Source organism: Denticeps clupeoides, chromosome 4 (genome assembly GCF_900700375.1).
Source record: "Denticeps clupeoides chromosome 4, fDenClu1.1, whole genome shotgun sequence".
In the NCBI taxonomy this organism is placed as follows: domain Eukaryota; kingdom Metazoa; phylum Chordata; class Actinopteri; order Clupeiformes; family Denticipitidae; genus Denticeps; species Denticeps clupeoides.
In genome coordinates, this window is record NC_041710.1 from 1,086,295 (window position 1) to 1,096,905 (window position 10,611).

Here is a 10,611-nt window from a genome sequence, read left to right on the forward strand (position 1 = left end):
ATCTTAACTAATTTCAATGGGATGCAAGGCAAATTATTATCAGATTTTCAAGTTTATCCAGTTTATATATTTTATATTCAATAGTGCATCAGGCTTAATTAAAATATTCACACAGTGCACCACTTTTTAACCCTTTTTTTTTTTTTTTTTTTTTACATTGTCGCCCCTTTCATCACACCATCTTAGTCGTTTAGTTGCATCTATTTTGCAACAACATTATTTTACTGAAGTGTTGCACAGTTTTGACACCCGTTATACATTGAAATATTTGGTGCAATAGTTTTGTCTGAATGCTCGTAGAGTTGCCAGCATTTTCCAGTGGAAGTCTCACCATTTAGTGAGACTAGTTTTCTGTGTCCCGTGCATCACATGGCAAGTTTTCAAACTTTACATTTACACTTATGGCGTTTATCAGACGTCCTTACAATCAGTAGTGACAGGGGACAGTCCCCCCCTGGAGACACTCAGGGTTAAGTGTCTTGCTCAGGGACACGATGGTAGTAAGTGGGGTTTGAACCTGGTCTTCTGGTTCATAGGTGAGTGTGTTACCCACACCTTTTTGCATGGCTTTTGTCCTAATTTTATATTGAAGTAGTAAGGCATGACAAGTACTACATACACGTCACACTTGTTCATAGTTCCGACCACTTGTTATGGGGATAAAGAAACTCGTGTTGTCAGCATGTAGAGAATCGTCCAACATGCCAATCCGTCCACACGTTCTCCTCTCGAGTATAGAAGCAGAACTTCTATACTCGTGTAGATCAGCCAAGGAGAAGAACTGTAAAGGGTCAGAAACCTGTATTTGGGGATGGTGGTATGATGGTTGACGTGGTCCGAAGCTGCTGAAGAAGGGACGAGATGAACGAAGAACCCGAGTCAACCCAGGGCTGCGCGTGGAACCCATTTCATTCCCATAAAAAAACGGCACACATGGAGAAAAGGGGGGAAAGTGCATTTATTGAGTTTTGACCAGAGGGCATCTGGTTGAACGTAGTTCTCCGTGACCCGAGCCGAGGGTCACGTGACCACGGCGTTAACCTTCGTCTCTTTAAACAACCAAATCAAACAAACCAGATGCACCAAAAGTTTGACCAAACGAACGTAAAGCACTAACTGCTTCATTCCTTTCGACGTTAAAAACAAGACGCCTCTAGAAATGCATTAAAAACACAAGTAACACAGCTCCTTCAGGAAAAAGGGAACGAAAAGCAAAGGAACGCCATCCTGTTCAGTCCCTGGGGGGCGGGGCACCCCTGACGCTGCGCGCCGCCTCGCGCCGTGGCTACAGCCCGGTGACGGGCCAGACCGGATCAGAACTCTCCCGCCGCGGCGTCACGGCTCCGGCCAATCAAACTGGAGGCCGGCAGGGAGGGGGCGTGTCCTGCACGGCCCCTCCCGCCATGATGGGGGCATGTGGGTCTATTCCGAATCCGACTCGCTGCTGTCCTCTGAAGATGAGCTGCTGCTGCCGTCCGACTGGTCTTCCTCATCGTCGTCGTCATCTTCATCATCATTCTGCCAAATAAAAAATAAATCCCTAAACAATCTGACTATTATAACTGATTCTATTTTATTATTTTTTAAATCAGTCATAGTTGACTTCTGCCTGTTGTATGTAATTTTCACCTCATCATCGTCATCATCATCCTCGTCATCTTCCTCGCTGTCTGTACTGCCAGATGACTCGTCGTCTTCCTCCGAGTCGGACGAGTCGGTCTTCTCGTCCTCTTCATCAGAGTCTGACGTGTCCTGCTGAAGACCTCAGGGTTACCCCTCTCTCAACAGACAACGTCACGATCGAGGGGAGGGGGACGGACTGGAATTGTGGGCGTTACCTTCGCACGGTACGCCATGGAACGCTTGCCCCCCCCGGCCCCCAGTCCTCCGGCTCTGGCACCTACCGCCTTCCCCTTGGTGACATGGACTTTGGCCCATGGGCCCTGCGCCTTGGCCGTGCTCCGTCGTTTCTGTGGCGGGGGAGGAGTTTGAAGAGAACGTGGAGGGCGGGGTCGAGGAGGAAAAAAAAAAACAAAACAGAAACAGTTGAAAGCTCCACGCAGCGACTAGTGGCCAATCAGAGCTCGGCATTCGGCGGGGTGCAGGAACATTTCCCAGTGAAGCCGGGCGGGGTACAGGCGGAGGACACAGGGCAAGGGGACTCACCGTGGTGGAGAACTCCTTATACACGGCACGCTCCTGAGGACTGAGCGACTGGAAAACCAAAAAGATAAAAAAACGATTTCAAAAATCATTCTCCAGCCGGCGGTTCACGGAGATAAAGGGGAATAAAAATCGATATGTCTGAGTGGTTATTTGTAAAACAGAATCTTAATATCGTAACGAGTACACCATAATTAAAGTAATTAAAATAATTAATTAGCCGGAGAGGATATTTAAATACCGTAAAAACTAGCTAATTTGTAATACTAAAGATGAAATTAAAAAGGTGAAGTAGAAATCTTACTGCACATGAGAATGTGATAGTTCTCCATAGAGAGAATATGCTTACTCATATTTCATATTCTTTAAAAACAACTGGACTGGTTTATATTGTGTATGTTGCATTTTAAAAATAAACCCCACAAAATGTCACTTCCACCACAGAATTCTCTCACCGTCTGAGATTTCCCAGAACCATACCATACCAGTTCCCAACCATATCCATATATTTAAAAAAAACAATCATCTGCCCAAACCCAGTATTTCTACGACCTGGACGCTGAGAAATGGCGGGGCGGGGCGGGGCGGAGCCTGCCCGGGGCGGGCCTACCTTCACCCAGGAGTCCAGCTCCACCTTGTACTCCAGCTGGTGCTCCTCCACCTGCTTCTTGTACTTGTCTTTCTGTGCCTGGCTCAGCTTGTGCCAGCGCTTGCCGATCTCCACCATCCGCTCCTTCAGGCTGAAGTGGTTGAGCTCGCCGTTGGTCAGGAGCTCCTGAGAGAACATCTGGTACCCGCTCCTGAGACAGAGAGTTGGGCGTCACCACCCTGATCTTCAAACGCGTCCATGCATTTTCCACAACATATATGAAAAAAAACCCCGTACCGTTGTTCTTGATGTTTTAAATCTGTTCATATCATATTATTGTGTTGTTCATGTTGTGATTTAGCTGCACTGTGAAACCTTTTGTGTTACACATCCCATGAGGTGTAACGTGTCAATTTAAATCATTAATAATCTCTGTCGGCGGTAAGTGACAGAAAACGGTGAAACTCCACGAACGTGGAGGTCGTAGAGGTCGTAGAGGTCGTAGAGGTCATGAGGTCGCAGTGCTGAACTCACACAGGAGGCTTCTTAGGCTCTCCATCAAATTTGGGCTTCCTCTGGCCCTGCACCGTCGGTGGCGGCCTGGACTCCAGCAGCTCCCTCTACGGGACAAAGAGCATCAGTGCATCACACACACACACACACACACACACACAGCACAAGCCTGCAACAACACACACTCAGAACCATAAGGACCGATTTCTACAAAGTGAAAGTGCCACGCCCGTCTCAACGTATTTACATTCCCTCATCACAGGTGAAAAGACAGTGGCCAAAACGTCCAGTCACTGACCACGGTCCGGTACTGAACCTCGTATCGCTTCTGGTCCTCGGCCGCCTTCTTGATCCAGGGAATCTTCTCCTTCTTCTCCATGGCCTTCCAGGCTGCCTCCATGGCGCCCTGGGCCTTCTTCCGGTCGCTCTGCAACGATGCCGACACGATTCCTCACCCCACCGAACGAATACACGCGATACATACATATTACAAATATTCATGCGCGTTACGGGGCGAATGGTCTTCTGGAAATAACATGCGTTAAAAAAACAAGAGTCAGAAATGAACCTCGATCAAGACAAACGTCCTTATTAAATGTAAATATTTCACGGGCGTGTCTGTCTGCAGCTGCTTTGGCAGCATTTCTATTCTTGGCATAACAGCAGGCGGCAACAATGCATTCTGGGATTGCGGTTCGCTGTCTTTGTTCTTACACGGTACTTGGCCAGATAATCTCCGATCACGCTCTGCTGCCACATCTCCTCTGCCGTTTTTGGCGTTTCGGGGAGGCGCGACTTCTTCTTCCCGTCTTGTTTCTCCTTGGCGGCGCCGCCCTGCGCCCAGTGCTCCACCTCCGGGTCGCGGCAGCGTTCCTGCGCCGAGAACGCGGACGGTAAACCCCGGAATTATACAGGTTTCCTTTCAGAAATCCACACAGACCTTTCCTGGGGGGGACTTGGCCCGGAGATCGGTGCTGGCCGTGGCCACGCCCAACTTCGTCCCGCCTAGCTTCTCCTCCATCAACACCCGCTCTCTCTCCTCCTCTGGCAGGCTCTGGGGAGGAGGACAAGAGACACGTTACTCCCCTAAACATGGGCCGCGGAACCCAAAAATTAGTGAGGAGTAGAGAAGGCACGCTCACTTCCAGGAACCTCTGGAGGTCCACCTCGTACTGCTTCTTCTTCTGTTGGGAAGGAGGGGGGTTAGAGAAGGTTAGAAACGTCCCTCTGAAGCCGGGCGAAGCAGGAGCGCCGGGACAGACCTGTTCGCAGCGCTTCTGGAACATGTCCTTCTCCTTCTGCGTCATCATCTTCCACTGCTTGCTGCACAGCACCATCCTCTCGGTGCTCGGCACGTCCTTCATGTTGACCATGAGCTCGGCGCAGTACAGAGAGTAGCCGTTCCTAACAGCCACAGCGTCACACAACGTCACTCAGCGTCACACAGCGTCCCCACAAACCCCCCGGCCCGCGCTGGACACCTACGGAGGCGGCTTGGTCGGCCGGCCGTCGAACTTGTCCTTCAGCTGCCGCTCGGCTTTGGTGAGGACGGACTTGGTGTGCTCGTCGGAGCTGGCGTCTGGGTGGGCTTCGTGGTACGCCCGCATACTTTCCTGCGGACATTTAATAAGAACCCAGCGCAATCACCATAAACGCTTCATCTGCGATGATTATTTATTAGCAGATAATACCCCAAAATACTAATATTAGTCATTAAAAAACTACTCAAGTAAGAGTACTAAAGTATTTAGTGGCAGGACTACAAGCACTGAGGGGACTGTTGGATTTAATGTGTCATTAGAAATTTTTTTGAAATTATGTTTTCAGACAAATTTGTAACAATTTGTAGTAATTAATGGACTAAATCTTATATATGCTAATTATACGAGTCAGTATAATTAAAAATTATAAATAAAACAGTTAAATGAAACGTTAATTCCTTCCTCTGTAGGAAATGTATAGAGGTTATACGAGTCAGTATTGATGAGTTAGTATTAGTTAGTATGAGTCAGATGTATAGAGGTTATACGAGTCAGTATTGATGAGTTAGTATTAGTTAGTATGAGTCAGATGTATAGAGGTTATACGAGTCAGTATTGATGAGTTAGTATTAGTTAGTATGAGTCAGATGTATAGAGGTTATACGAGTCAGTATTGATGAGTTAGTATTAGTTAGTATGAGTCAGATGTATAGAGGTTATACAAGTCAGTATTGATGAGTTAGTATGATATATTAAATAAAAGTTAAACGTTAATTCCTTACTCTGTAGAAAATGTAGAGGTTATACGAGTCAGTATTGATATATTAAATAAACAGTTAAATGAAATGTTTATTCCTTCCTCTGTAGGAAATGTATAGAGGTTATACGAGTTAGTATTGATGAGTTAGTATGATATATTAAATAAAAGTTAAATGTTAATTCCTTCCTCTGTAGAAAATGTATTGCTTGTATCGCCATTTAACAAATTGTTAAAGGATCGATATGAAGGACCGGGACTCTGTATTCTTGCTGTGAATTTAGTTTTCTAGCTCTGGAGGCGGTCGAATCGGACTTTTTTTTCATCCGAGTTATATCACGGGTTTGTGCCGCTCTGCCGACCCGGTCATGTGCGGTCATGTGACTGTACGGCTACGTCTGATTGGTGAAACGCGTTAGATCCGCTGGTGGAGTCTGGCAACAATGAGAGCATATAAATGGTTTTAAAACGTACCGAGTCGAGCGTTGCCCAGTGTAGCGAAGTAGGAGTCGAGTAGAAGTAAGAAGTATGGCGTGGTAAAGGCGTGGTAAACCTTTTATCTCCTTACTACCCACCCAAGTTGTCAGTACTGGACTCATGTATTCATATAATTAATGGTACAAAGATTGATAACCAGTAATTATATGATAAACAATGATCCACCTGTAATAAAATGATTTTACTCATATCATCCCACCTTAATAACCTCTCGTTTTCCACTGGAGTTCACATTACAGCACAGTTTTAGTAGAAGAAGGAACCGGATTCAGTAAAACACGAGAAATGTCACCTCGTAGTCCTTCTGCAGCTCCAGCGCTTTGCTGATCCACTTCAGCCTCTTCTTGTCCGACAGCTGGGACCACTGGCGCCGCAGCGCCTCCTTCAGCTCCTTCTGACTCACCTGGGGGCCAAGAGGCACATGACACACCCGTCTTCCGGCCAGAACACACACACTAACACACACTCACACACACACTCACGTCCGGGTGGAGCTTCATGTACGTCTTCTTCTCGTGGTTGTACCACAGCTGCTGGGGCGTCTTGGGTTTCTCGGGTAAATCCGACTTCTTCCTCTCCTCTATGAGCTCTGGGTGGTCCTCCCTACGGCGGAACCAGAGAACACCGGCTTATTCTCGGAACCTGCACCACCACAGAATCCGCCTCTCAAAAAGTGGCCTACTTGAAGCGGGCCATGTTCTTCTCAAACGACTCCTTCTCGCGCTGGAACTCCTGGATGTACTTCATCTGGGGCACAGAACAGCCAAAGGGTGAACCTCCGTCCCAACACCCTGCCACCACCCTGCTCCACCGCCACGCCTCACCTTCTTCTTATCCGGCAGCTCCTTGTACTTCTTGGACAGGATCTTGGTGAGGTCCAGGTTGCTCATCTCGGGGTGGATCTTGGCATACTTGGCCCTTTTCTCCATGAAGAAGCGGAAGTACGGCGTTAAAGGCTTCTTTGGGAAGTCCGGGTGCGTCTAGAAGGAAGCGCAGGGATGAGAGCAGCGGGCCAACTGGTCTGTGTATATTAAAGATGATGTCTGCCAAAGTTCCTACCTTCAGCTTCTTCCCCTTGTACGGGTTCTTCACGAACTCGATCGCATCGACAATCAGCTCCGTCATCGTTCTGTATTTCCGTACCTGGAACGAGAGAAAACGTTTGTGACACCCAGAATGAACCTGGTAGTAGCCTAGCGGGTAACACACTCGCCTATGAACCAGAAGACCCAGGTTCAAATCCCACTAACTACCATCGTGTCCCTGAGCAGGACACTTAACCCTGAGTGTCTCCAGGGGGGGACTGTCCCTGTAACTACTGATTGTAAGCTGCTCTGGATAAGGGCGTCTGGTAAATGCTGTAAATTTAAAACCTAGACATGGACTTGACAAACCTAGTGGTCCCAGCATCGACACGACACCGTTACCAGTCCAAGTCGTATTTCGGTACTCGCCTCTGAAGAGACCTTCTGCCACTTCTGCTTGCACATGTCTCCCGTGAAGCTCCCGAATCCCACTTTATCCCAGTCAAAGTGGGACTCGGTGGTCTTGTACTTCATGGTGTCCCCTTCAGGGAGAAAAGTACGGATCCTCTCCAGCAGCATCAGACAGTCGTCCTTGCTCCACGAGTCCCCATCTGACACACAGACGGCACATGAGAAACATTTTCATGCCACCGGACAACGTCCAATCAGCAGGGCCCTACCGGACTCGGACTTGATGCGCATTGCCTGGGAGGTGGAGATGCTGGTGCTGCCGTTCATGGTGGCGGGTGTGGCCCGGATCGCTGGATGGCCCTGGAACGGCGTCGTTCACACAAAATCTTTATACGGGCAAGAACGCGCTGCTGTCGTGCAAAACAGACATGGTGCCACGCAGGGGACCATGAACACGGTGCAGGGGTGACACCGGATCATACACACGCATCTAAACAGCAGCAAGCAGACAGTCGCATGCAACATGTGTGTGTTTGTGGGTTTTTTTTTTTAGTTTTATTTGATTGAAATTGGTTGCAACGTGTTAATATGGGAAAATGGCTTGATAATGATGCATTATGTGCGGCACAGTCAACATGCATTTTAGTTTTAGAATCTCGAGTCATAGAACTAAACACACAAAATTCCAGAACATAAAACCACGTCATATATTAGTAATAGTGTTAAATGTATTTAAAAAATGAACTCGGACCACTTGTCTCCGCGCTTTAAACGAATATTTAAATGAGATTCGAGTCTGCGGCTCCGCCTCCGCATCCCTCCACCGCCCCACCCGCGGAGCAGCCGCAGCCCCGGGACGAGCTCCGAGTCCGGCCGCGTCTGGGTGGCGGTCGTCCCGTCTCCACGTCGGCCGCTCCGGGGTCCGCGGACGGAGCCTCCGGTCGGTCGGCGGGGGCCGGATGAGAGAACCGGGGATGGTTTTGCCTTTTTTTTTGCGTCCGTCTGGACGCGCCACCTTCCGAACGATAAACGTTTTTATACCGCTGCTCCTGCGAGGACGTCGGGGAGGTGGAAGACTGAAAAGCGGCCGCTGCCCGGACGTGGAACCGCGGGTCTCCGGTCCCGACTGCGGGGGATGCGGCGCCCTGCCCGCCGCAGCGACACCACGGACCGCTTCACTGTCTGTGCGTTCCGGGAGAGACGACGCCGTTCCTGGAGCATCCACGGGGGGCCGGGTCTCCTCCTCCGGGGTCGGGACGGGGTTCCGCGGTGGCGCCGTGCCTGACCTCCGACCCCGCCGTCCCCCGGTTAAAATGTCGCCAGCCCGCCCGCAAAGTCGACAGCTAATCCCCGCTCCGGTCTGGCGAGGAAACCGCACGACGTCCAAACTCGCATGTTTTTCGGGGAAAATATTTGTTTTCGGTTCCAGCGAGACGCCTCGTCGCGGGGAGCCGTTGACCGCGGCGCGCCGGCGGGCGTCTGCTGGCAGCCCGCGTAATGGCGCCCGAATTCCGGCAGGAGTCAGCACGCAGCTTCCGCTGGCAGCCCGAAGCCCGAGCCACGTACCGAGGAGCGGAAAAAAAGCTGCAAAAATCCCCCCGGAACCGTCCGCACCGACATTTCACGCGTTTATTCCGCCTCGCCGCCGTCCGGAGCTCCGCGTCCATTTTAACACGTGAATCCGGTGCAAAAAAAAAACACGTCTTTATGGCCAAAAATGCATCCTCCGTAAATACAGCCGGGACGCGGGGGCCGATTTTAATTCGCAAAACGCTTCTTTCCCGGTGGAAAGGTCCGGGGCCGAAGTTTCGGGAGGGATTTTAAAAACGGAGCGGCGAGCGGGCGCCGCTGCCGTCCCTCGCCCCACAGCTCTCACTGCAGCGCCGCCATGAATGTTACAGCGACTCGGGGACGAACCGCGCCGAAAACCGCCCGCAAACGGCGCTCCGAGCCGGCGAACCACTCACCTTCCTCGACCGCTCGGCCCCGCCGCCGCGTTCGCGCCGCGATTCGACCGCGTTACGGGCTTTTCGGGGCGTCTAAGTGCCCGTTTTTCAGCCGTAAGCCCCGGGGAGTCAGGTCGAAACGGATCCGACAAAAGGAGCGTCTGGTTCGGTATGAAACTCCGCCCAGCGCCGCAGGGGGAGGAACTCCGAGGGAAAACATGCGAGAAAAAGGGGGACAAAGACGGAGGCTAAAAACTTTTAAATACGCGCGTTTTATTCCATTTTGCCTCCTTTATTTGCGTGTTTTATTTTTTTTATTTGATATTCCAGTATTTTCGGTTTTTGACGGCGATTCTCATTTTTAAAGCGCCGAGAGGAAGGTGTTGCTGGTTTATTTTTTGGCGGACGTTTCCCCGCGTGAATCCAGAGTTCCAGGCGGCCCGCCGTCCCCGGGCCGCGGCGCGGCGGAGGCTGCGCGCAGGTCGGCGCGGAGCGCCGGGTCGCCGCGGCTCCGGCTCCCGCCCAGCGGCTGAGCTCTCCGCCGCCGGCCGACGGGAGACGCGGCCGGGTCCCCAGATCCCCCCACGCCGGCCTCCGGTCCATTCCGCCCTCACAATGCCACCATTTCCCATTGGCTGGGGACCCGCGGGGGACAGTCTGACCATCGGGGCGCAAATATGGATTTTATTCCGAGGCGTGAAGTGCGCCCTCCAGCGGATCTGCGCTTCACCTGCATTTTCTCACCAATGATCGACTTCAATTAGAAAACAATAGATTAGATTTGCATACACGTCATTCATTAATGTAGTTTATATACAGTACGGGCCAAAAGTCTGGACACCTTCTCATTCAATATGTGTTTTCTTTATCTTCATGACCATTTACGTTGGTAGATTCTCACTGGTGGCAGTGGTGGCGTAGTGGTAAAGGAAGCGGCCCCATAATCAGAAGGTTGCTGGTTCAAATCCTGAGCAAAGCACCGTCCCCACACACTGCTCCCCGGGCGCCTGTCATGGGTGCTCACTGCTCACTCAGGGTGATGGGTTAAATGCAGAGGACAAATTTCACTGTGTGCACTGTGTGCTGTGTATCACGTGTGACAATCACTTCACTTTCACTTTTTTCAAAACTATGAATGAACACATGTGGAGTTCTGTACTTAATAAAAAAAGGTGAAATAAGTGAAAACATGTTTTATATTCTAGTTTCTTTGCTCTGATTCCTGCTT

The 10,611-nt window shown here is 50.4% G+C and overlaps 1 protein-coding gene across 2 annotated transcripts; it reads right to left on the reverse strand.

The window, feature by feature from the left end:
• Positions 1 to 938: 938 nt before the first annotated feature.
• ubtfl (upstream binding transcription factor, like) lies at positions 939 to 10,012 on the reverse strand. 2 transcript variants are annotated; one of them, XM_028975309.1, is made up of 19 exons: positions 7,707 to 10,012; positions 7,456 to 7,637; positions 7,061 to 7,144; positions 6,826 to 6,981; positions 6,684 to 6,748; positions 6,484 to 6,604; positions 6,294 to 6,404; positions 4,751 to 4,878; positions 4,528 to 4,669; positions 4,408 to 4,449; positions 4,206 to 4,319; positions 3,980 to 4,138; positions 3,582 to 3,692; positions 3,287 to 3,372; positions 2,774 to 2,963; positions 2,167 to 2,214; positions 1,839 to 1,970; positions 1,630 to 1,755; positions 939 to 1,518 (listed from the first exon to the last, which is right to left on the reverse strand). In XM_028975309.1, exons 1-19 carry the CDS (start codon positions 7,762 to 7,764, stop codon positions 1,423 to 1,425), a joined length of 2,151 nt encoding a protein of 716 aa, XP_028831142.1. In that variant the 5' UTR covers positions 7,765 to 10,012; the 3' UTR covers positions 939 to 1,422. The 2 variants fall into 2 exon arrangements, with proteins under 2 accessions (XP_028831142.1, XP_028831141.1); XM_028975308.1 differs by having other exon boundaries at positions 3,564 to 3,692; positions 7,707 to 10,011.
• Positions 10,013 to 10,611: the final 599 nt, after the last annotated feature.

Excerpts from the sequence above, each read along its gene's own strand:
- ubtfl (XM_028975308.1), bottom strand. The coding sequence starts at position 7,764 with ATGAACGGCAGCACCAGCATCTCCACCTCCCAGGCAATGCGCATCAAG. Across the intron at positions 6,982-7,060 it reads ACAAGGGGAAGAAGCTGAAG|ACGCACCCGGACTTCCCAAA; the intron begins GTAGGAACTTTG and ends GCTTCCTTCTAG. Across the intron at positions 4,320-4,407 it reads ACCTCCAGAGGTTCCTGGAA|AGCCTGCCAGAGGAGGAGAG; the intron begins GTGAGCGTGCCT and ends CCTCCTCCCCAG.